The sequence below is a fragment of the Chanodichthys erythropterus genome, chromosome 14 (genome assembly GCF_024489055.1).
Source record: "Chanodichthys erythropterus isolate Z2021 chromosome 14, ASM2448905v1, whole genome shotgun sequence".
In the NCBI taxonomy this organism is placed as follows: domain Eukaryota; kingdom Metazoa; phylum Chordata; class Actinopteri; order Cypriniformes; family Xenocyprididae; genus Chanodichthys; species Chanodichthys erythropterus.
In genome coordinates this window covers 35,356,124-35,381,683 of record NC_090234.1, presented here as the reverse complement: position 1 = coordinate 35,381,683, position 25,560 = coordinate 35,356,124, and the positions used below count along the sequence as shown (strand labels likewise).

At 41.1% G+C, this 25,560-nt stretch overlaps 1 protein-coding gene across 2 annotated transcripts in view; it reads right to left on the bottom strand.

Annotated features, from left to right (window-relative positions):
* Window positions 1–2,724: 2,724 nt before the first annotated feature.
* Window positions 2,725–25,560, bottom strand: part of cacnb4a (calcium channel, voltage-dependent, beta 4a subunit) — a 42,198-nt gene continuing 19,362 nt past the window's right edge. For both annotated transcript variants that reach the window (XM_067408645.1, XM_067408646.1), the window contains 12 exons: window positions 18,826–18,942; window positions 18,108–18,230; window positions 17,870–17,997; window positions 13,651–13,727; window positions 13,436–13,455; window positions 13,188–13,268; window positions 12,646–12,704; window positions 12,449–12,558; window positions 5,092–5,243; window positions 4,851–4,946; window positions 3,966–4,151; window positions 2,725–3,862 (listed from right to left, as the gene is read on the bottom strand). In XM_067408645.1, coding sequence (XP_067264746.1) covers window positions 3,599–3,862; window positions 3,966–4,151; window positions 4,851–4,946; window positions 5,092–5,243; window positions 12,449–12,558; window positions 12,646–12,704; window positions 13,188–13,268; window positions 13,436–13,455; window positions 13,651–13,727; window positions 17,870–17,997; window positions 18,108–18,230; window positions 18,826–18,942 — 1,413 coding nt within the window. In that variant the 3' untranslated portion in view covers window positions 2,725–3,598. The remainder of the gene's footprint in view (window positions 3,863–3,965; window positions 4,152–4,850; window positions 4,947–5,091; window positions 5,244–12,448; window positions 12,559–12,645; window positions 12,705–13,187; window positions 13,269–13,435; window positions 13,456–13,650; window positions 13,728–17,869; window positions 17,998–18,107; window positions 18,231–18,825; window positions 18,943–25,560) is intronic.

Below are 25,560 nucleotides of genomic sequence, written 5' to 3'. Positions count from 1 at the left end.
TTCACTCCTAAAATTGCCAAAAGTGTTATTTTGAGCATATGACTATAATCAATAGTAATTATAACTATAAGTAACTTCATAACAATACTGTTAGTCCAATAAGGTCCTGAATTTAACCCAATTATATACAACTCAGAAAGTGGTACTGAACCTGCTTTAAACAGGACAAATAAATGGTGTGTTATTTCTATAATAGTTTATGAAATATTGCACATGGATAATGGAGGTGGGCAGGGGAAATGGGGGTGGCAGTGATGATCAGAGAATAAGGTCACTTTACCCAAACTACTTCTATTGGCCCCTCAACTCCAGCAAGAAACGTTTGAAAAAACGTCTACTGAATGTTTTCTAATGCTACGTACAGTATATCCTGAAAATAGCCTACGAACAGACAGATTTTCTTTCATACCGGTTCTGCACACAGCAAGTCCAGTAGTTTATTACTATCAAAGCTACCTCTTTATATAACTGCTCACAGGTAGAACTTAAAGCAGAATGGAAACTGAATAAATCCAGTAATTTCCACACCAATCACATGTAAAACATATAGTATTAACAATCAACCTCAATTATATGAAGCCACTGAAGGATAAGGATCACCGAATCAACACTGCTTTTGTTCTCTCTCTGTGCATTACAAACGCACACACAACACAACACAACTAAAGTAATCAAGTCAGATCGCAGAACTGTTGTGATTTGTAATACCGAGAAACGAGTCGAGAAAAATGCAAATGTCAAGATCCAGACAACATTTAAATAACATCAAGTAGAAGCATTGTCTGGAGCCGTTTATCACAATGAAACATCATTTAGAGTTTTTCATCGAATAAAAAATGACATATAACAATGAGATGGACAAATGTCAAATACAAAAAGTCAATCACATAAACCATCAGCACAGCCAAGTAGTTTTGCACATGCAAAGGCAGAATGGCTGATTTGTTCATCTGAGCACTTCACATCACAAAGTAGAAATACAATGTGTTAACAGCTTTTTGCAAACAGGCCTGATGAAAATAATTCAAGAAAACATGTTTTACATATAAAGCTTTCACACACAAAAAAGAAAATACAAACATGTCAGGTGTATGTTCAGTGTTATGGACTATTACTTTGATATTCTGGTTCATTTCCTTTAGTTCCTGTTTCCCTGCACTGCTTAGTTTCAGTTTCCTTGGTTACTGATTACGTCCTCATTTGTTTTCTTGGTTACATATTATTATCACCTGTGTATCGCTATGTTTGCGATGTATGTATACTCCCGTTTCAGTTCGGTACTTTGTTGGTTCTCGTTTATGGATTACATTTGGTTTGTTATTTCTCCTATGTTTCTTCTGCAATCTCCTGAGTGTTACATATTCAAAATAATGACAGTTTATTCTGCTACTCCTACATCTCGGCATGCGTTCTGCAAGCCAACCCGTGACAAAACAATACATTTCCTTTTACAGCTTGTACGTTGTATCTTAGTTTTTCTAAAGTCTAATTTTAAATCTAATACTCAGTAACTTCTACAGCAACCAATAAACTATTGGTTACTAAATAGTTTAAGATTAGTAGTAGTCATAATAGTTTTGTAAAGATTAATAGGACAGGGGAACTTTATTGAGACAGAATGGATCTCCACTCTGCTGCCACATATTTCATTGTCAGATTATAGAATATAATATGAATAATATGATATGTTATATACAGTACAGTCCAAAAGTTTGGAACCACTAAGATTTTTAATGTTTTTAAAAGAAGTTTCGTCTGCTCACCAAGGCTACATTTATTTAATTAAAAATACAGTAAAAACAGTAATATTGTGAAATATTATTACAATTTAAAATAACTGTTTTCTATTTGAATATATTTGACAAAGTAATTTATTCCTGTGATGCAAAGCTGAATTTTCAGCATCGTTACTCCAGTCTTCAGTCTCACATGATCCTTCAGAAATCATTCTAATATGCTGATCTACTGCTCAAGAAACATTTAATGTGTACAATTGTACAAAATATTTGTGTACAATATTTTTTTTCAGGATTATTTGATGAATAGAAAGTTCAAAAGAACAGTGTTTATCTGAAATCTAATCTTTTGTAACATTATAAATGTCTTTACTGCCACTTTTGATTGATTTAATGCATCCTTGCTGAATAAAAGTATTCATTTATTTAATTTCTTTAAAAAAAAAAATTTAAAAAAATTCTTACTGCCCCCAAACTTTTGAACGGTAGTGTATAATGCTACAGAAGCTTTGTATTTCAGATAAATGCTGTTCTTTTGAACTTTCTATTCATCAAGGAATCCTGAAAAAAAAAGTACACAACTGTTTTCAACATTGAAAATAATCATAAATGTTTATTGAGCAGCAAATCAGCATATTAGAATGATTTCTGAAGGATCATGTGACACTAAAGACTGGAGTAACGATGCTGAAAATTCAGCTTTGCATCACAGGAATAAATTACTTTGTCAAATATATTTAAATAGTACACAGTTATTTTAAATTGTAATAATATTTCACAATATTACTGTTTTTTACTGTATTTTTAATTAAATAAATGTAGCGTTGGTGAGCAGACGAAACTTCTTTTAAAAACATTAAAAATCTTAGTGGTTCCAAACTTTTGGACTGTACTGTGTGTATATATATATATATATATATATATATATATATATATATATATATATAAAATGAATTATTTCATGATTTTTTTTAGATTTTTGGGTGAAACATGATCTGAAAATGTACAATTTTGACAGGTTTCATAAGATTCATTAATGTACTTTTCCAACCAAGTAATGTAGTAGGTTAAAGTGATAAATCCACCTGATACGGTTATTCTGTCATAATTTCTTTGCAATAGCATCTCACATGTAGGCCTGGGGAAAGCGCTGAGCGAACAATAGGCATTATGGTGTGTATAAAAGGATACATTTTGTATTCTGTATTCAGTATTTTGTATTCTGCTTGAAAAGTGTCTGTTGACACTGTCTGTGGATAGCATCATTACGAAAATAGACCACGGGAAAAGAAACTCTTGGATTTTGGCACCTATGAAGTTTTGTGCTCCATACCTGAGGCTGTCTGGGCAAAAGAGGATACCACTAAAAATATACTAAGACAGGAAGAAACAGACCAGTGAATGCATTGGCTACTGAAATCGTGCAAAAAGGCTCTGTGCTGATTGGCTGTTGGCACCGCTGAGCATTTCTGCATGCCGGCACTAGTTCAGGGTGAAAATTAGCATGCCACCACAAAGAGTCCTGCAAATATAGACAGTGCAGGGCTTTGGTTAGCAATTAGATGCAGAGCTTAGGCCTCAACTAGGAGAAATTGGACGGACCAGATGGTGCTATAGTTCTCACTCCTTCAGGAGAGCATCTTATCCATTGCAGATAAAATAAGCACCCCCAACTGCCTGACAAAAATGCTCATGGGCTGCAAACAACTGCCTTACATCGATGGACTGGGTGCTTGGATTTTGGCTTTAGTTAAGATGGCTCTTAGATGGAAATCTGTGCCGGAGTGAACGCAATGCACTGCATTTTTAGACAAATTACATTGAGAGTTCTCTCATAGCTCTAGCCGTAGTGGTTTGAATGTTCAGAGTCTGTGTCGCGAGTCGTTACTGTAGCCCCCGGGGGAGCCACGGTTGCGGTGAGGTTTGTACGCGTCTTGATAGGGATCATGGTAGTCCTCCTCTACAAGAGGGTAGTGGTCTCGACTTTGCTGGGAGCTGGAGGACAGGCGGTTATGACTTTTCTTTTGCCGCTCGTTGTTGTGGTAGTTCTCATCGGAAGTCATCAAGCTGCGTCGCTCCATTGGAGAGTTGTCGCTGATGTGATTGCTGTTTTTATTTCTTTGGCTCTGTTGAAAGTTCACCGATATCAGTCGTTTCTACTCGTTCTAATTAGCATATATTGACATATTCAAAACAAATTTTCTGGCTAGGTCCCAAGCCTTCACTCACCTGTAGTCCAGAGATGGCTGTGGGATATGGTGACAGCACAGTGGAGCCCAGGTTGCGGCCCAGCAGAGGGTTTAGAGGAGTGCTGAGGGAAGTGTGAGTTGCGCGCCAATAGGCCTCTAGATATTCAGCCAGATGTTCACATGCATCCTCGAGTTGGTTCTCATCCAAAATGACGTCAAACATTTCCTGGAATGGGGCAATGTTTTGTATGTCACACACTTAATTTTAATTTTCGATGTCTTCCATCCAACCACCTCCCTCCCTTTCGGCCACTTTTCACAACCCAATCATTTCCCAATTAAAGAAAAAATAAATCTCCCAATGAATTAATGTTTTATACACATTCAAAAGTTTGTGGTCAGAAATATTAAAATAACAATAATTAATTAATACGTTTATTTAGCAAGTATCCATTAAATTGATCAAAAGTGACAGCCAAGACATTTATAATGTTACAAAAGATCTTCCTGAAAAAATGTATTATGGTTTCTGCAAAAATATTATCAGCCCCACTTTTTTCAACATTGATAATAAGAAAGAAATATTTCCTGAGCACCAAATCAGCATATTAGAATGATTTCTGAAGGATCATGTGACACTGAATACTGTAATGATGCTGACAATTCAGTGTAGCATTACAGGAATAAATTATATTTTAAAATATATTAAAATAGAAAACAGTTATTTTAAATTGCAACAATATTTTACAATATTACTATTTTTTACTGTATTTTGATCAAATAAAGGCAGTCAGGAAGATTAAAAGATTAAAAATCTTCCTGAACTCAAACTTTTGAGCATGTCAGATTATGAAAGCAAAATGGGTTGTGAACAGTGTTTAAAAGAGAAGAATCAGACTATGTTCAGATTATTCTGGATACTCACTGGAGGACACTGAGCTAATTTGTCTGCTGCCACCAGTTGTACATTTAAATGCTTGCTCTGAGACTTCCCGCGTGATTTGATCAGCCGTTGCAATACCTGCAAGCACACACGATATTACTATTGAAGACAGAGACAATAACATCATTCAACTAATAGATTCTGTTAATACTGCTTTAAAGTCTTGGTTACAGAAACATAAAGGGAATGGTAAAACCCATTATTTTATTAATGACTTTGTTACCTTGGGAGAAGACACTTTGACATGGACAATAATGGGAGCTAAAGAAGTCTTGATGAGCTGGGCTGGATGGTTGATCGTGTCGGCGTCCAGCACAACCAGCTGAAGGGATCTGGCCAATTCAAAGATTCGCTCAATCTCACTCTGAACCTCCGCTGTCAGAAAGAGGAAGCAGTCACAAAAACCAAGTGTCAGCAAGACATCAACCCAGCTATGGAAGGAATGTTCTCAGAAATTCTGACAAGGTTTTTTTCTGTAGCGTTACAGTTGGACGGTCGTCTAATGTTTTTTAAATGTTTCAGAATTTTCAGAGAACATTCAAAAGTAGTATAACCATTATATTTGTAAAATGATAAAATGGAATGTTAAAAGGATAGTTCACCCAAAAATGAAAATTTGATGTTTATCAGCTTACCCTTTGTTTCTTCAGTAGAACACAAATGATGATTTTTAACTCCAACCGTTGCCGTCTGTCAGTCGTATAATGCAAGTCAGCGGGAACTTGGACTATAAGAGTAAATAAAACACGACAGACAAATCCAAATTAAACCATGCGGCTCGTGACGACACACTGATGTCCTAAGACATGAAACGATCGGTTTGTGCAAGAAAACGAACAGTATTTATATAATTTTTTACCTCTAATACACCACTATGTCCAACTGCATTCATCACTCGCTTAGTGAGGTCTGATTGCGCTCTGACAACGGAAGTGATGTATTTCAATGAGCGCGAGACATCACTGCCGTTGTCAGAGCGCGATCAGACCTCATGAATCGAGTGATGAATGCAGTTGGACATACAAACCGATCGTTTCATGTCTTAGGACATCAATGTGTCGTCACGAGCCCGCAGGGTTTAATTTGGATTTGTCTGTCGTGTTTTATTTACTCTTATAGTCCAAGTTCCCTCTAACTTGCATTATACCACTAACAGACGGCAGCGGTTAGAGTTAAAAATTATCATTTGTGTTCTACTGAAGAAACAAAGTCACCAAAATCTTGGATGCTCTGGGGGTAAACAGATAAACATCAAATTTTCATTTTTGGGTGAACTATCCCTTTAACCAAAAAACATTATTAAAACATTTAAAAAAACTGTTCCCTTTCGATACTTCACTCGTACTGCGTATGGGGAAAGGTCTCCCTTTTTCCCCGCTGCTGAAGCCTTTTTCAATAACGCAGTGTAACTGCACCGTCATTGGTTCACTCATAGACAAGTTGTTGAACCAATGGCGGCGCGGCATAGCTGCGCGGCCTATGGCGACAAAGCGCGCGAATATTCCCGCCGAATGGGCGGGGTATAGGGCTATATAAGCAGGCGTTTCGCCATAGGATTTCAGTGTTTTCTCCTTCAGCGACGACATCTACTTCTCTTCGCTGATCTCCGCCTGAAGCCGAAGAAGCTCGCCGCCTTCTGCTCTCGCCGCCGTCTGAAGAGGCTCCCGCAGCGGACTCGCCTGGACTCGCCGGTGGAAGAAAGCGCCGGCGCCCTCGCGGACTGCAGCTTCTAGCGCCGTCGCCGAGCCGCCGCCTCCCGCTTCCCGCTTCCGGCCGCTTCCTGTGCGTCCCCTGCCGCCATCCGGCGCGCCGCCTGAGAGCTTCATCCGCGGCTTAAACGCCGCTCTAAAAGAGCGATTTCCAGCGGTTTTCACCGCTTTAAGAGCTTCCGCGGCCCTCGCCGCTCTAAAAGAGCCACCCAATTGCCGCCACGGCAGCGGCGTCTCACGATGCCCCGCCACTCATGTGGTACTTGCAGGGCCCCCTGCACGACGACGATGGACACAGCGAGTGTGTCGCTTGCCTGGGCAAGCCCCACGCAGACGGCGCGCTCGCTGGAGACTCATGCCCGCACTGCGAGTGTATGAGTCTCGCTTCCCTGCGCTCGCGGGTCGCCTTCTTCACTGAGGGCGATCTCGCCGCTCGCGCCCTCCCGTCTCCTTCCTCCCGCGGTCCGGCGAGGAAAAGACAGCGGGGTAGAGCGACTCAGCGCCAGGAGTTGAGCGAGCTCACGCCGGCCCAGCCCCCGCGTGCCTCGCCCTCTCCTCCCAGGGAACTCTCTCCAGTTCTGTTCTCTCGCCCTGAGCAGCGTCCCTCCGCAGAAGCGAGTGACCTCGTCTCATTCGGGGAACAGACGATGAACAAGACGACTCCATGTCTCTTGCGGCTTCCGAAGCGGAAGGATGGGCTGGCGAGCCGGAAGACCCCGCTCCACCGCCTCCCTTGGAACCCATCGAGCATGGCCAGGGCATGGATGCCGAGCTCTTCCGCATCCTGTCTAGAGCCGTTGAAGAGCTGGACCTCGAGTGGGCCCCTCCAGAGGAGCCGTCTCGCAGCCGCCTGGACGAATGGTTTCTGCCAGGCCGCCGCCAAGCACCTCGCCAGCGTTCAGCGCCCTTCTTTCCTGAGGTCCACGAAGAGCTGACGAAGTCGTGGCGCGCTCCTTACTCTGCCCGCCTCCACACTACGCACCGCTCCGCCCTCACCGCCGTCGACGGCGCCGAGGAGAAGGGATACGAGCGCTTGCCACCCCTAGATGAAGCGGTGGCTGCTCACCTCTGTCCTCCCGCGGCTGTGGGTTGGAAGACGAAGAGGGCCCTTCCTTCCAAGCCCTGTCGGACCACCTCTACTCTGGCTGGACGGGCTTACACCTCGGCGGGCCAAGCTGCCTCTGCGCTCCACACCATGGCCATATTTCAAGCATTCCAGGCCAAACTCCTCCGCTCTCTGGATGAGTCTGGAATCGACGCGCCAGCCTTCAAAGATCTCCGCAGCGCCACGGATCTTGCCCTGCGAGCTACGAAGGCTACGGCCCAGGCCATCGGTCGTTCCATGGCCAGCCTGGTCGTGTTGGAGCGCCACCTGTGGCTCAACCTAACGGAGATCAAAGACCTAGACAAGACGGCCTTCTTAGACGCCCCGGTCTCGCCTTCTGGTCTCTTCGGGCCTGCAGTGGATGGCTTCACTGAGCGCTTTACTGCCGCGCAGAAATCGTCTCAGGCTATGAGGCATTTCTTGCCTAAGCGCTCCAGCTCCGCTTCTGCGTCTAGCCGCCCCAGGACTGCGCCGGCTCAGCAGAACAAACCAGCCCCACCTGCAACACAGGCATCGCCGCCCCAGGAGCATCGCCAGCGCACGCGCCCTGCGAAGCGCCCTCCCTTCCCGAGGCGCCAGGGACCCCGGCCCAGGATTGTGCTGGACCCGGTGCCTCCGAAGTCGTCCTGATTCGTCGGACAGGAAGAGGATGGGGGACCGTCCCGTTACGACCGGACCACCCCAAAAGCTCCCACGGGTAATTTCCCCTCCGCCTCGTTTATTTCCGGGCGTGGGAAACATACTCCAAGTGACAGCTGGGCCCACACCAGTTGCGCACACTACCGACGCCGTGATCACGGCGGACAAATTTTTACCTCATCACAAAAAGAGCAAATTTCCTCTTCCACCCCTCGCGGTGTACGACCCTCTCAACGGCGGTCTGTCACCCAACATTATTCAACCCCTAGCCACTCGGGCCGAGGCCTGGCAGGCCATCCCCGATGTGTCAGAATGGGTCATGGGGATCGTAAACCAGGGCTACTCGCTCCAGTTTGCACGACGGCCCCCCGCTTCGCCGGGGTGCTTCAAACATCGGTCAATCCGGACGACGCTCATGTCCTCCGGGCCGAAGTCATGTCGTTGCTGGAAAAAGGAGCTGTGGAAATGGTTCCTCCGTCAGAGAGCGAGACAGGCTTTTACAGCCGCTACTTTCTGGTCCCCAAAAAGGATGGCGGTCTCAGACCCATCCTAGACCTCAGGCTTTTGAATCACTCCCTCATGAGACGGAAGTTCAAAATGCTGACGCTGAAGCAGATCCTCGCGCACATTTGCCCCGAGGACTGGTTCTGCTCGCTGGACCTGAAGGATGCGTATTTTCACATCCAGATAGCCCCCCCGTCACAGACGATTCTTGAGATTCGCATACGAAGGGGTGGCATACCAATATACGGTCCTGCCCTTCGGGCTGTCTCTGGCTCCCCGCACTTTCACCAAGTGCATGGATGCGGCGCTTTCCCCTCTGGAGACAGATGGGAATCCGGGTTCTGAATTATCTCGACGACTGGCTCATCTTAGCCCGTTCGCGAGACGAGCTGGAACGCCACAGATCCGTGCTCCTCAGCCATCTACAATGCCTGGGTCTCAGGGTCAACTTAGCCAAGAGCTCGCTATGCCCCACTCAACGAATCTCGTTTCTGGGAGCAGTTTTCGACTCGGTCCGTATGACGGCAGTAGTCTCGCCAGAGCGCGCCCTGGCAATTCAGCAGCTCACGGCATCTGTCACGAACAAAGCCTATCTCCCTCTGAAGTTTTTCCAGAGGCTGCTAGGGCTGATGGCTTCCGCCTCCCCGGTGCTGCAGCTAGGCCTTCTTCGGATGCGGCCTCTTCAGTACTGGTTGAAGTTCCGGGTTCCTCCCAGCGCATGGCGGCACGGCCGCCTATGTCTCAAGGTCAATCGGGCCTGTCTTCTAGCCCTGAAACCTTGGATGGATCCAGTATGGTTCCAACGCGGAGTCCCTTTACAGGCGGTCTCACGGAGGACGGTGCTTCCCTCAACAGACGCCTCCAACTTGGGCTGGGGCGCTGTGTGCGAGGGCAGACCGGCCTTCGGCTCGTGGAGCCACGAGGAAAGCCATCTACACATCAACTGTCTAGAGATGCTAGCAGTGATGAAAGCCCTTCAGTTCTTTCAGGCTTACTTGACGGGACGTCATGTTCTAGTTCGGTCAGACAGTATGACGGTGGTGTCATACCTGAACCACCAAGGCGGTCTTTCGTCCAGCCGCTTATGCGCTCTGGCGAAACGTCTGCTGGAATGGGCTCTTCCGAGGCTTCAGTCGCTCAGAGCGACTCATGTTCCTGGCAGGAACAATCTGGGTGCGGACATGTTGTCACGGAGCAACATCCCCTCCGACGAGTGGATGCTCCACCCCCAAGTGGTCCTCACGATCTGGGAGTTCTTCGGGAAGGCAGAGGTAGACCTCTTCGCCTCAGAAGACAACTCTCATTGCCCAACATTTTTCTCGAAGGAAGTAGATGCTCTGGCCCACACATGGCCCAGCACGCTCCTTTATGCTTTCCCTCCGATCGCACTGATCCCCCAGGTCATCAGGCGTATCAGAGAAGACCAGCACAGAGTCCTTCTGGTGGCCCCGCTCTGGAGGAACCAGGTTTGGTCCTCAGAGCTATTCAGGCTCTCTAAGAGCCCCGTGGACGATTCCCCTGAGACGGGACCTCCTCTCTCAGGCAAACAGAACAATCTGGCACCCACAGCCGCAGCTCTGGGCTCTGCACCTCTGGTCCCTCGATGGGAGCCGACTAGCCTCCCCGAGGACGTCCTAAATACCATTTCTCAGGCTAGAGCCCCATCTACGAGGCGCCTCTACGACCAGAAGTGGTCAGTCTTTGTTGATTGGTGTTCAACACGCAACATAGACCCTGTGGAGAGTGACGTATCTTCCATACTGTCTTTCCTCCAAGAACGCTTGGAAATGGGGCGCTCCACTTCCAAGCTTAAGGTTTACGTAGCAGCCATTGCAGCGTTCCACGCTCCTATTGCTGGCCAATCGGTGGGACGAAACGGGCTCGTGATCCGTTTTTTGAGAGGTGCTAGGCGTTTGAATCCTCCTCGCCCTCTCACTATTCCCTCCTGGGACCTCTCGTTGGTCCTCAGGGCCTTGAAAGGAGCCCCATTTGAACCAATGGGTTCAGCCGACCTCAGGCCCCTAACGCTAAAAACCGCTCTGCTACTAGCACTAGCATCGGTAAAGCGTGTTGGCGACTTGCAGGCCCTCTCCGTGAACCCTGCGTGCCTCGAATTCGGGCCTGGTGACTCTAAGGTCGTTCTGAAACCTAGGCATGGCTACGTCCCTAAAGTGCTCTCAACTCCGTTTAGAGCTCAGGTCATCTCGCTCTCTGCTCTTCCTCCCTCGGCGGACGAACCAGAGCTGCAGCTACTCTGCCCAGTCAGGGCATTGAGGACCTACATAGACCGATCACAGTCTTTCAGACAGTCGGATCAGCTCTTTGTTTGTTTTGGCGGCCGCACCAAAGGGTCTCCGGTCTCGAAACAACGCATTTCCCGTTGGATAGTGGATGCTATTAACCTGTGCTACTCCTCACTGGGCACTAATTGCCCCATAGGAGTCAGGGCCCACTCCACTAGAGGAATGGCTTCCTCGTGGGCTTGGTCCAACGGAGTTTCCATCCAAGACATCTGTGAGGCGGCCGGCTGGTCTTCGCCGTCCACCTTTGTCAGGTTCTATCACCTCGATGTCCCGACCTTACAAGCTCGGGTCCTGTCGGTGTGATTAGCGGCTTCCAACAGGTCCCGCTTCACGCCACCATAGGAAGTATCTTCCTTCAGTGTAACCATGGGTTCGGTTAGGCTTTGCCTCCGCTTGTCCTTTTTGCCCCCCTCTGGGTGGCCAAATGCAAGCTATATCGTTCCCAGCCGTGGCACGGCGTGGTTGAATTCGTTCCCCATACGCAGTACGAGTGAAGTATCGAAAGGGAACGTACTCGGTTACTAACGTAACCTCGGTTCCCTGAGATACGGAACGAGTACTGCGTCACTTGCCGTGCCACGAGGCTGCGGCTCAGGGTCGTCGCTTCAGTCGATTGACACTGAAATCCTATGGCAAAACGCCTGCTTATATAGCCCTATACCCCGCCCATTCGGCGGGAATATTCGCGCGCTTTGTCGCCATAGGCCGCGCAGCTATGCCGCGCCGCCATTGGTTCAACAACTTGTCTATGAGTGAACCAATGACGGTGCAGTTACACTGCGTTATTGAAAAAGGCTTCAGCAGCGGGGAAAAAGGGAGACCTTTCCCCATACGCAGTACTCGTTCCGTATCTCAGGGAACCGAGGTTACGTTAGTAACCGAGTACGTTTTGAACATCCAGAGAACTTTCATAAATAATGTTTTCATAACTTAATGGGAACATTAGCAAAAAGTTCTTAAAGCATATATTTGTTAGCTGGGAACATGCTGACTGGTGTAGTAAACATGTTTAACATCAAAGGGATACTCCACCCAAAAATTAAAATTCTGTCATCCTTTACTTACCCTCATGTCATTCTTTCTTCTCCAGAATACAAAAGAATATATTTCGAGGAATGCTGGTAACCAAACACTTTCGGTTCCCAACATTCTTCACATTATTTTTGTTTGTTCCAGAGAAGAATGAAAGTCATACAGGTTTGAAACAACATGAGGGTAAGTAAATGATGACAGAATTTTCATTTTTGGTGGAATATCCCTTTAATCTAACCAAAAATTCAGATAGAAATGCTCAATGGCAATTAAAAAGAGCTGACATACCCAGGTTGGATCTGGTGTTGGATCTCTCAATGATGGCTCTCTTACTAGGGTTATTCAGCACAGATCTCTTGGCTAAAGAGATATCTGCGGTTACTCTTGTGATTGATATCCTGCAATTAGGAAATAAATATGGTGAAATTATCACATTGACAAGAAAGGTATTCAAAATCCACAGCACATTAAAAGTTGTCTCTCACCTGCCTTCAAACCTGTGTTTCAGAAAGTCAAAGAGTGCTTTCTGCATCATATCTGTCACCTATGTTCAAAACCATGAGGACAGGAGAGTAAATACAATGAACAAAAGGAGATTTTTATTTGAAAGCCAGGAAAGCATTAAATAATGTTTGAGATGAGGCAGATGACATATATGCTTGCATAAAGAAATTAAATGAGCAAATAGCTGTTTAGCATTCACAGATCAATCATGATATACGCTTCAAGCCTCGCCTTCCTTGAGATCTAGTCTCTAATATTCAGATGGTGCATGCTAACGCACTTGTCACGCTGATTTCTGGGATGGTAGTTGTTTTTTTCTGTTTCTAATTTCAAACCATGCTCCATTTTTGAGACTGGCATGTTGTACCCAGAAGGTTGTTGCCTTGGCAACTCTGCTTGGAGATGATGACTGCTATTCAGTGACAAACCGACATCCCCTCTCGCTTGCTGCTTAAGAAGTGATGCCTGGTTACCATATCTAAATATACACACACACACACCATGGGAATTGGGGGAGACATACCTCATATCCCTTAAGTGATGGGCCAACTAAGACCACCGGCCTCATGGAAGGGACAACATCGTATGGAGGAATGTGCTCGGCCTGCAATATAACAGCGATTTAGAAATGAAATAATATTCTGTTTGTTTGCACTATAATAACCCCATACTGATTACTGCATGAAGACTGCAATGGCCAAAACAGCAGTCTGTTACAACAGATGGGCTATAGAATTCATAGAATTGACAAATGAAATACAGTTAACTCACCACTTTCTGTTTCTGTTTACCTGGGATGGTGGAAAAGAGAACATTTTTCAATGCCTAGCATTCCTCTTGCATGATTTTTTAATATTAAGCTAAATGTTCCAAAATCACTGCTATTGGAAAATATCTATTCATTCCCTAATTTTTCTAGAAATTATTATAAAATCAGCCTGTAAATGTGAAGTGGTCTGGACCTTTCAGTAAAGACTGAAACTGACCTGCAGAAGCAGGGTTGGGCTTGAAGGTGCCTGACACCATTTCACCCAGACTGGAGGAGGAGTTCCCACTGGACTTCCTGTGGGGGCGGAGTAAAGAAAAGTGCATGCTGTTAATTAAGGATTATGTTCAGAATGGAATACTAACATACATTATGTGATGCAGACAATGCTGTTTTCAGTGTTTTCTTACTGTTCTTATGCATTTTATAATATTTACATGGCGTTCGCTGGTTTATATTTCCTCATTTAGCGAGTAGGGTATTCCAGCAATACAGTTTCAGGACTTCATTTCAAGGACCCTATTTTTTTGTATGTTTTAGCAGTTTGTACAATTTTATAGCACTTACTATTCAATTAATTATCAATTCTATATTTATTTTATTATTTTCAGGAATTATTTAGTTATATATATTGTCCTAACCAACCCCTAACCCTACATATAACCATTGGTAACCTTCTTGAAATATTTAACCTAATTTGTTTTAATATGTGAGCCCCTATATTCTGGTTATTAAATTCAGACTATTTTCTGTGTCTTTGTGAGACTTCAAATCATTAGCCACAGCTCAGTGTGGCGCTTTACGTCTGCTGTGCGATCCGATCAACAATGTACAGTAAACAGTAAAACAACTGCACAACAAACAAGTGTGTTTATTAGTATGTTAATAAATTAAAATAATTTGAAAACAAATTTCAGTTTACAACATCTAGCAGCATAATGAATTGTTATTTAGCAGCTAAATAACAACTGGAGACTGCTGACACTGAAAGCCTCAAACATTTAAGTTTAAAATGGCCAGAGCCTGCTCTTTATGCAAAAAATCAAGTGGAAAGATAATAAAAAATGAATAATTGCTGTGGTTATAGCTGGACCAGCTTAAACCAGCTCAAACCAGCTGCCATGCTTCAAAACATACCTAACCAGAATATGCTGTTTTTTCAACAGGGTTATCCATATTTATTAGCACATCTGCTTTAATAAACATATTTTTGGGTATCAACATCACTCCTGTGTTTACATCTTGGCGTGATCCTCCTTGTGACCACTCCCTATCACACATTATATATGATATACTACTATTATACAGTATCTCATAAAAGTGAGTACACCCCTCACATTTCAGTGTTATGTCCGAGGATGTATTCAATGTGTTCATAATTATGTATGTGTGTTGGATGTGGTTTTGTTTGCTCTCTCTCTCTCTTTCTCGTCACGAGACAAAAGCTCCAATCAGCTGTGTTCAATCCAGTGATGTCTGGGGTGATTGGTTGATGATGGGAAGGAGTAGAAATATAAGACGGAGAAGAGAGATTGAGGGTTTGTGGAGAAGAGAGATTGACTTCCTTCTGCCAGGGCAAATACTTCCTCCTGTTGCCCAGATTAATTTGTTGTTTGATTGTGTTGTTGAGTAAGTGAACTCAGGATTTTGTTGTGCTCTTTAACAGAAAGAGAACTGAAGTTGCTTAAGATCTTGTGGTTATTTTAATGTTTTATGTTACCTATGTTTGTTAGTAGCCTATTTTATGTTCTTTTTGATTTAAGGGAATGTGGTGGGAGGATGTCATTTTTGTTTATACTTCTTTTTTTTTTTTATCCTGGTTACGGTTAGACAGGAAGAGAGGGAAGTTTATGTACCTTATTTCTGAATTATCCTTTTCTAGATAATTTATAAATATTCTTGGGTTAGTTATGTTGTCTTCAGCAAACTGTTTGCAGGCTTTCTTATGATCCAGCTTCAGTAGAGGCTTCCTTCTGGGACGACGGCCATGCAAACGACTTGTTGCAGTGAGCGGCGTATGGTCTGAGCACTGACAAGCTGACCTTCCGCTTCTGCAACCTCTAAAGCAATGCTGGCAGCACTCCTGCATCTGTTTTTTGAAGCCAGCTTCTGCATCTGATGCACAGCACAAGGACTCAACTACTTTGATCGACCCTTGCAAGGCCTGTTCCGAGTGGAACCCATCTTGGAAAACCTCTGTAGGACCCTGGCCACTGTGCCGTGACTCTGTTTCAGGGTGTTACTGATCTTCTTATAGCCTAGGCCAACTTTGTGGAGAGCAACAATTTTAATTCTCAAATCCTCAGAGAGTTCTTTGCCATGAGGTGCCATGTTGAACATTCAGTGGTCAGTATGAGAGAATTGTACTCAAAGCACCAAATATTAACTGCTCTAATAAAATATACGCAAATTTGTATTGTCCTATCAAGCAGAAAAAAACATTAACATGATGAATAGGACATGTGGCTTTGCATGGTTAAACGATGTAGAGCTGTTATCACTTAGGGTGTACTCACTTTTGTTGCCAGCTATTTAGACAATAATGGCTGTATGTTAAGTTATTTTCAGAGGACAGTAAATCTGTACTGCTATACAAGCAGCACATTGATTACTCTAAAATATATCCAAGTTTCATTTCTCCAGTATTGTCCCTTGAGAAGATATACTAAAATAGTTGCTGGAATGTGAGGGGTGTACTGAATTTTGTGAGATTCTGTATATTATATCAACTTTACCAACTATTTTTTAAATAGTTTTCAAAACAAAAATGTGAGCTCACCACATTGTATGTCTAATTGGAGTCCAGTTATTATCTCAAAAATAAAGAGTAATTTTGCATTTTTAATTCAATTTTGTAGCAATACAATCAAATCAAGTTTTGCATTTTTAATCTAATTTTGGGTACATTTTTTGGTAGTGTGTGTCAAGATAAAGATGTTGGCAGCTAGAATACTGTTTGCTATAAATGTAAAATGTAAATAGTAATGTAAATAAGGAATTACAGTATTTTAGAAACACTACGTTTTTCCTTTAAGTATACAGTAAATGCTTTATCTGAGAGAGTGGTGAGGTATGACTACAGCGTGACTCAACACTGCTGATCACTGCTGTTGAGAGAGAACGCAGCATCTCATTCAAAGGGTTTGTGTGTCATTTTATTCAATAAACACCTACAACAATGAGTATATGAAAGGACGTTGCACCAATTCCAAAATTAGTTGTCCCATGAATAAATACCCATCTTGTGTTCTAAATAGAGCAGTGCTGCAACGAACAATGAGGTACAAGGGCATTTGTAATCATCTTGAAATCTGGCTTTTGGAATTTTACCAGCTGTGAAAATCTTCCGCATTGTAAAGCTTTTTGATAAATAATGCCCACTAATTATTTAAATCATTCACCACCAATTGTCTGTCAGTAATATAATGGAAAGGCCAAAACATAGTACCTATATTTGGAGCGTGGCTGGTGTTTAGCCAGTGTGGGACTATGGCTAATGCATTACATGGGAAAAGTCATCCAGCTTTGGTTACAGAAGTGACAAATATTTGCTGCATTTAGAAAGATTAAACAGGTCATGAACACATTAAAGCAAACGGGGCATTGCGATGCTATGCGCTTCAATGGTCACTTCAATACCATACAGCAGTGCAGTGTTGCCAAGTCTGCGGTTTTCCAGAGAATTGGGCTACTTTTACACTGTTGCCGCAGGTTGTTTTTCATGTCCGCGGGTTGAAGCGACCCCAAATAACATGATATTTAGCCCCTGGAATGCGAATTTAAGCAGGGGAGCCCCGCCAAAACGCAGATTTTACCCCCCTGAACGTGATTTTTACCAGGAGACCACACTGAAATGCGATTGGGCTAGTTTTGGTCTAGTTTTGAGTATCAATTGGATGGGTTTTGTTGTGAAAACCTGGCAACCCTGCAGCAGTAGTTCCCAAACTGGGGTACGTGAGGTGACAGAGGGGGTACACAAACAAAATGCAGAGTTTTACCATTAATTCAATTCTTCCCCACCTTAAAATAACATTAAAACCGAGCATGTATTTCTAAAAGGCACAATGCCGTAAATACGTGCAATCCAACCAAAATATCACACCTTTTGTGGTCAAAACGATTTCCGCATAAGCACCGTGCATATGGCCATACAGCATCATAATGCACACTTTCAGAAAGACAAATGTACAGTTATAATGTTTCCTTTGATGTGTTCCGTATAGACAGCCAATTGTAATGTGCCCACTGCAGACAATGAGCTGATTTTTTATAAGCTGTTTGTGATGTTTGAGTTGGGGGATGCGTGATTCACGAAAGGGGCGTTTGAACAAGGTTGTTTGAAAATATGCTTTATTTCCGCTAGGTGCCAATAATGTCGCAGAAACTATTTCACATACTTCACCTTAAGGCTATGTGTAACTCATATTCTCCAGTCTTACCCGTGGAAGCGACCCCTTTTTTGCTCCTGCTGTAAGCGAATATTCTCCAGTTTTAAAGGACTGGGGATGAAACCGATATCACAACCTTCCTTCACCAGTCTCCCAATCCACCAGTCATTGTTGTACTTCTGTGGAAATACAGAGAAGACAAAGGAATGCGTTTAAAGTCCATTAATACATTTCCTAAAATATGTGGAGATAGCTAGACAGGCTCTCATTAAATAAATGTCTTCTTCACCTCCTTGATGTGAAGGAAGTCTTTTGCGTCAAAGGAAATGGCAGTGCCAGCGACAGGGACATCCTCATCGAGGGCACCACAGTAGCTGACATTTGTCCTCACAGCGAAGGCCACTGCTTTGGCCTGAGACAGATATAAAGCGCATAGTAATGAATGGCATATCAGTGCTGTTTTAATTACTACAAATTTGGCTCTAAAGCAACCAGATAACAGAAACTAAATACATCAGAAAACTTTTTAAAGAGGACCTATTATACTCTTTTTCAAAGTTTTAATTTTATTTTTGGAGTCTACTAGAATAGGCCTTAGAATAAAATAGGTCAAAACATTTTTACATTATTTTTTCACATATTTTACATTGTTGCAGCACCTCTCTGTTGCAGCACAACCATGAGTTTCAACACACAACTAGCGTAGCTCAACCAGGCTTCGCCCCTTTTTTTGAGTAGGAATTATTTAAATGAGAGATATTGTGACGTGAAAGTTCCCGGACGAAAACTCAGGAAGATCAGAAACAGAGCTTATACTGATATAGAGAATAACTCCCTTTGGAGCGGACTTTGTGCTTTGTAACTTCACAGACCTTTTTTTCATACCCAAACAGCAACATTACACACTAAAGAAAGCAGTAAATGTAAAAAAAAAAAAAAAAAAAAGGCATAACAGGACCCCTATATGTCAAAATTTTTAAAAAAGAGAGCCATAAATACAGTCTGACCTTTGCCCTTTCCAGCTGAACGGCGGCCTGTTGTTCTTTCTCCTGCCTGCCGCCCTGCTCCTCGTCCAGAGAGACATCTGAGTCAGACGGTCTGCTAGTGTAGGAATCAGCGGAACCCTGCACACACATGTGAATAACTATCAATTTATCGTCAATCCCACAAATCCACCCTTTAAAAAGACTTATGTAATGCAATGCCAAAAATCCTAAAACATGTCAAGATGGTTTACAGTGGGTGTGTGCTAAACCCAACAAAGGAAGTGTGAGATGAATAGCACTTACTTTGCTCTTGCTTGTCAGTACTGACACACATTTGAATTATGCACACAATAATATTATTATTTTATCTAAAAAGGTTTGGTCTGTATTAAAATGTTTTGTTTTAAATAACTCTTCATTGCAGTGCATCAAGCAGAAGCAAACTGATAGTTTTACTAATCTCTTATGATTACAGGTTGGAAAATGAAAATGTTATGTAAACCCTAACAGCAGAAATAACCTTAAAATAGAAGCAGCAGTAATAATGAAACGGCACATTATCAAGGAGAGTGTGGTAAGCATGAATGGCTTTATGGGATAGAAAAGGAGTTTAAATGATGGGTAAGATAAAAGGGTAAGACAAATGAGTAATTAGTTACATATCATTGCTATATTTCTTCCACCACAGAATAAAAAAACAGACCCTTTGATTATTAGAAATATAGTACTGTAATTATCATACAGTAATGTTCAAAGGTTTGGGATCGGTAAGATTTTTTTTTTTTTAAAGAAATTGATACTTTTATTCAGCAAGGACACATAAAATGTATCAAAAGTGACAGCATAGACATCTGTTACAAATGATTTCCTGTTTTCAATAATACGAATCAAAGAACAAAATCAGCATATTAGAGTATTTTCACATGATTTCAACAGTTATTTAAATTGAAACAATATTTCAAAGTTTTACTGTTTTTATTGTATCTTAATCAAATAAATGCAGCCTTGGTGAACATAAGAGACTTCTCTTTCAAAAACATCAATAAATCTTACCAACCTCAAACAAATCTATGAATATTAAATTCCATCTTAATATTCCGTGACAAGGCACAGAAAAAAAAACAATTCCCAGTGTGCGTTCTGAGGAACCTGAAATCATGAATAACGAGTTAAATTCCTTTTAGACTCTTCATACATTACCACAAACAGGCGACAAGGCAGATGTGACACTTATGAAACCAAGTCCTGCAAGAGTGCAGTAAACAGGTCTGATGCAGACTTCACAGTGTTTGTAGAGCTGAGAAATGCAGTCGACTGAACATGTGCAGGTGTTGATGCACAGACTGATGGAAGCATTGAAGGAAACAGGACTGGATCAAAGACAAAATGACTGAAGCTGACAATCTCAGAGTCAGAACTATGATGTCCTGGTCAAGTGATTATACTGGAATCTATTATTGGAAATGAGAAAGAGAAATGGAGAATGGATCAATAGTCCCATAAAAAAGACAAACCCCAAAAAGATCTCTTTATTATCTTTATTTTCTTCAGATAAACAATGAGGTTAAATGGAGCGAATCTGTTTCTTAAAAGTTCCTCCTGAGAAAAAAAATCTCAAAAAACTGTCTTCAGATTTACAAAAATATACAAGTCTTCAATCAACCTCAGGGATTTAAATAGGAAGTCAAACATTTCTCATCAAATTCTTCCAAGAACAATTCAACTTGCTATGATATCCACATTCATTTATAGTAGGGTACTTACTAATTACTTGTCTATTTTTATTTATCCAAGAGATTTAACTTAATCAAAGCCAAACTTACACAACATAAACAGTCTTTTATTTTCCTTAAAATTCACTTTCAAATAAGATTTTCCTGATAATTTACTCAGCCCCATGTCATCCAAGATGTCCATGTCCTCCTTTCTTCAGTTGAAAAGAAATGAAGGTTTTTGATGAAAACATTCCAGGATTATTCTCCTTATAATGGACTTCAGTGGACTCCACTGTTGAAGGTCAAAATTACAGTTTCAGTGCAGCTTCAAAGGGCTTTAAATGATACAAGACGAGGAATAAGGGACTTATCTAGCGAAACGATCGGTCATTTTCGAAAAAAAAAAAAAATACAAATGTATATGCATTATTTAAACAAATGATCGCCTTGCATGTGTTTCCGCTTACCGTATTCTTCAAAAAGCTTACTCTGTATGTCCTATGCCTTCCCTATTCTAATTACGGAATGACTGCAGCGCCAGTTCCATTTTTTCCGTAAGTAGAATAGGGAAGGTGTAGGACATGCAGCATAACCTTTTTGAAGAATATGAAAGTGCGGTTTTGGGGGAACCACTTGGAAGGTGATCATTTGTTTAAATAAAGCATATACATTTACCTTTTTTTTTAGAAAATGACCGATCGACCAACCCATACATTCAGCCTACATGATTAATCATAATCGATTCAAAATCACAATTTGGCTTAGTGCGATTATGACATTGCAAAGGCTGCAAATTGCAAATCGCAATTTTAACCAGAAAAATCACAATTAGATTTTTTCTCCAAATCGTGCAGCCCTAGAGGACTCCGTCAAAAACATAATGGCACTTCACTGAGAGACGCATTGAATGTAAGAGCAACATGTGCTTTGATCTCCTAATCAAAAGATTGTGCTCAAAGCCAAAAGATGCCTTGAAATTTCATTAACCATGTAGTTGTGTCCCATAAGAACACATCATCTAATCTCATAATCCACTAGTATTCTCTTTATCACTGCAATAGTCATCCAGCATCTAATACAACCCTTCTTTTACTCCACCAGACATTACAGAATCTACAGAATCTCTGATATGTGGGTCGATTACTTATTACAGAAAATAATCTGTAAAAACTGTACATTAATGCACTTACAATGCATATAGATTCAATGAGTTAAGGACAAACTCTAAATGATTAAACGATTGACTTAAACGATTAACTCTGTCGCCACCACCATTAAAATCTAATCTCATTTCATGCTTGTTGAAAACAGAAATCTGGGTAATATTTCTGATTTTACTCTGAATACCTTGATAAGTCGTTGAAAAACGACTTAAGTTTATTTCATTACATATTATTATATCCGTTGTATGCATCCATATTGTTGTTTCCATTGTATTTTATGCTCCATTCAAAATATTACATCATTTAAAAAGGAAAATAATAATGAAGGTGGTATTACTTAATGTGCCATATTATCTTACAACATATTACATAAAAGTTCTTACAGCTGTCAGGATCGATAACATCAGTGTATCTCCTGATGCATTTTGACAGATGATGCCCATGTCTATCTATTCTTTTCTCGGTGTGGGTTGCTGTGTCGTCCTCTTGGCTGAAGAAGTCTGATATTGTTAACATCATAAGAGCTCAGTAAAAGAGGAAAAAATATGGACTTGGTCTTCAAAACTTGTCAAAATTACATTCAAGGTTTTTCCTGGGTGCGTTTTCAGTGGTGGTGGACAAACACAGTCATCCACGCGCACAGAGTACAATGTACCCTACCCATGTGAATAAATCTAAAATAAATGCAAAGAAACAGTTTGTAAAATTAACTTACCGTATTTATTTGTGAAATAAAATATCACTGTTAGGACAGACCATAAAACAAATGTGCTTAGAACTATTTTATATTTAAAAATATCTACATTTAAATATAAAAAGTCACAGGGTGACCGATTTGAAAAGAACAAAGTAACATTACACATTACATAGAAAAAGTGGCAAGTCTATTATTTTGCATTTAGCCTACACTCCAAGACTTAAAACACAGATCATTTGACATACAGTATCAGACTGTTTTGTTCCATCCATTGCCATGGTTATCCCTGTCTATCAGATCCAATCACGCATTTAAATACAAATGTCAATCCAGAAAGTTTGCAATGTGTGGTTAGCAGTATGAAAAATATATTATATACAGAAAGTGAGCAAAGATTGCAGTCAATTACACGTGAGGAACACAAAGCTCTTGTGAAAACTTCTGTTATAATCAATGAAGCTGTGCAATGAATCTCTTATTGACGTATTCATAATTTGTTGGTTATAAATTAAATGATTCGTGAGTGTGCATTTTGAGTGGTGTTGAACGGATTATGACAAACTTAAACACATCTGATTGGCCATTGCATACACGCGCTCCATGGGTACCAGTACTGCAGAACAGCGGGTATCGTCACATTAAATAATCAAATAAATCTTTGGCGGGACAAAGATCCACTTTGGCAGCCGGCAAAATATTTTCAATGCAGGAAAAACCCTGAAATTTCAACTATAAATATATCAAATAAAATCTGACAATAATAATAACAAGCTTTATGACAAATCATATATATATATATATATATATATATATATATATATATATATATATATATATATATATATATATATATATATATATATATATATATATACATATATATACATATATATATATATATACATATATATACATATATATATATATATATATATATATATATATATATATATATATATATATATATATATATATATATATGAAGAGTTTGGTTCAAAAACGCGATAAACGCCATTTAAAAAAAAAATTGAGTTTCTGCCAAAATCAGTATTGTATCTGGTCAGTATTGAAAAGTCATTTATTAATTTTGTGCAAAATGCAATATCCGTCGTGTTATTCTGTAATGTTTTCTCACTTTCTTTCTTAAACGCGACAAACGCCAGTCTCCTTTTTCTGAAGAATGCTATATATCCACGCTCAATGATTCACAGCGCATCATTCCACGCACTGTAAACATTGAAGACTTTTTAAAAAGCCGTTTATAATACCAATGCACTCAGCAAATGTGTTTATTTAACCATGCAGAGGCGCCAGATACTCTTTAATCGGTAATGACAAATAATTTATAACATTAACAAGATGACCCATTGAATTCATTTTGGGAACAGCGGCTGAATGTATTTTTAGTAAAATGTCTGTAGAGTTTAGACTCTGTCATATATGTGAATCAACTTACTTTGTTGTGTATTTTCAATTTGAAAAATAACTTTTAAATTGATGGATTAATTGCATTTTGGGGAAAAAATAATACGTTTTTATAATAACATTTTTAAAATCAAAATGTAGATTTGAATTTTTAATGTTTTTATAACCAAAAGATGCTATGTGAAAGTCTGAAACAGAAAATAGTGGTTTTCATATTGCCACTTTCTTGGTAAAGAAATGAATCGAGTTATTGCGTTTTGGAACCAAACTCTTCATACATATATATATATATATATATATAAAATATATTAAAGATGATTGTTAAAGATGCTTGCTGGTAAAAATAAAATACAGACAATTAATCTGTTGCAAAGAACCTTAAACAAGTGACCCAAACAAAGATAAAGGGCTGCAGGAAAAAGAAAGACTAGAGATACGGAGGATTGGTGAAGCCCAGATGCCAACACACAAGCACACAAACACACACATTCCAGCAGAAATGCCTCATCAGAGAGAAACTGATTCTATTCATGGTACCCCTCAAAGGTAAATGGATACATCCATTGAATCTAACTCTGTGATCTCAGGTTCATGGTTACTCACTTTTTTGCCATGACAGATGTCTCTACAGCTGCGGGGGATGATGGAAGCAGACGAAAGGTGTGAAAGATTTCATTCTTTTGTTTTAAGTAGCTTAGCAACTAAGGAAGCAACTGTATGATGACTGGAAACCCTGCTGAAAAGACCAGCTTTAACCAAATCAGAATTGGTTTTGGTCTAGCTGGTGGACCAACATAATATCAGCATCCATAGATCTCTATGTCTGGTCACATATGACACACTGAAATTTTGAAGCTCACAACCCTGGCTGCACATTGCCCTCACTATTGGCCAACACACTAGATCATGGACCTCCATGGCAGGAAAAGTCATGTGACCAGTGTTACATAAGGCAGTGTGCACTGAAGCGAGTCAAGTGACAGGCGCTGCATTTGCTCCCGATGACATCAAAGCCCCTGTGATTCATCCTTACTGCACCTTGTACCATCTTCTCATTCTCCAGCACGCATTAGAACCACTGGCCCATCAAACTGTAAAGTTTAATAGTGCAACACAAACAGCCTGAATCTTTAAACCGAATTGATGCCCAATGACTTATAAAACACAATTTTTAGTCCAAGTCCATCACAAGTAGTACTGTTTTATCTAGTTCAGTGGATCTCAACTGGTGGGTCACAAGGGTCTGATCTGATGGTGTCAGGGGAAAAAAAAAACTAGGGATGCCCTTGACTAAAGATTTTTCTAGTCGACTAGTAGTCCTTCATTTAAGCAATTAGTCAACTAATCGCACATGTATTAATAAGCCATATAAATCATAATAATGTATAATACATAGCCTAATCAGCACAAGCACAGGCATAAACTTCAGAGTGCTCCGGCAAAAGTAATGATTATGAATGTGTAACGAATAAAACAGCAAGGAGATGGTATAAACTAATTATTAATTTATGTTTTCGGCTGCAGAGATTAAGTCGACAATGCTGACAGTGACATATGCGCCTATTTCTTATGGATTACATAATCTAAGAGCATTTGTTTTCCACTTAAATTTGTTGACAATTGCTTGACATTTCAAGCTTTCTATAGATATATTTCTCATGTCTATGAGGCAAGTATACATAGAGTTTCGTTTATTTTTTGACGCGTTCAAGTTCACAGATGGCACAAAGCACATCCTGTTGGTTTTCTTTAGTTT